The sequence below is a fragment of the Aplysia californica genome, unplaced genomic scaffold (assembly GCF_000002075.1).
Source record: "Aplysia californica isolate F4 #8 unplaced genomic scaffold, AplCal3.0 scaffold01413, whole genome shotgun sequence".
Taxonomy (NCBI): domain Eukaryota; kingdom Metazoa; phylum Mollusca; class Gastropoda; order Aplysiida; family Aplysiidae; genus Aplysia; species Aplysia californica.
Window position 1 is genome coordinate 23,987 of NW_004798683.1, and position 1,006 is coordinate 24,992.

Sequence of the window (1,006 nt, forward strand, 5' to 3'; positions counted from 1 at the left end):
CGTGTGTGTGTCTATGTATGTGTGTGTGTATTTTTATGGAATTTTCCTTGTGTATTTGTGCTTCCGTTTGTGTTAATATCTGCTAGGTGTAATTGTTGCTGTATTTGTTTGCATCTGATTATGTATTGTTTTGTTTGCGTATCTGTATTATATTACAATTCGTTTTTGTGGGGGGGGGGCGATTCTTTTTGTTTTCTAGTTGTGTTCATATTGCGTGTGTATTCTGTATATGTTATATCTATGTTTGTTGATGGGTTTGTATTTGAGTTTGTGTATATGTATACACAGATATAATATCGATATGGTCGTTGAAACAATACACTAATTGTTTGATGACCTTTTCTCGTCCTCCCCAGTGACTTGGAGCGGGTGAGGGAGGGAATCGGAGACAAGGTGGGTCTTTCCATACAGTTTCTAGCCCAGTTCTTGGCCGGCTTCATCCTAGGCTTCGCCAGAGGTTGGAAGTTGACCTTGGTTATCATGTCCTTGACCCCTCTTCTCGCCATTGGGGCTGCTGTTCTGGGGAAGGTAAGATAAGATAAGATAAGGTAAGATAAGATAAGTATAGATAAAATGTATTTATATTTATTGTCCACTCTATACAGCGACAAAGCACAGCTGATTAAAACCTGTCAATTCTTTGCCATATCGACAGACCGAAGGGCTAGAACCCAAATGGCCGCTGGATCGGAAAAGTAAAGTAAAGTATATTTATTGTCCAGATCCTGGCGTATTGGTTTGGTTTCTCTCTCTCTACACAAATACACACACACACACACACACACACACACACAGACGCACACAAACACACACACGCACATACACCCAAACACACACACACACACACACAAACAAACAAGCATATGCACACACATACACAAAAGCACATGCACAGCCACACGCACTCCCATACACACAAACTCTCTCGCATATCCTTACCCCAACACGCATCAGATAATCTGTACATATTGATCAGATACGTGCCTTCTGTGTATGGTTGGTTTGT

General features: G+C 41.1%; 1 protein-coding gene across 1 annotated transcript in view; it reads left to right on the top strand.

Annotated features, from left to right (window-relative positions):
• LOC101853519 (ATP-dependent translocase ABCB1) overlaps positions 1-537 on the top strand; it is a gene marked incomplete in the record, with an annotated part of 23,854 nt that extends 23,317 nt beyond the window's left edge. Inside the window, 1 exon segment of the mRNA XM_035973561.1 lies at positions 357-537. Coding sequence (XP_035829454.1) covers positions 357-537 — 181 coding nt within the window.
• Between the last annotated feature and the right edge of the window lie 469 nt (positions 538-1,006).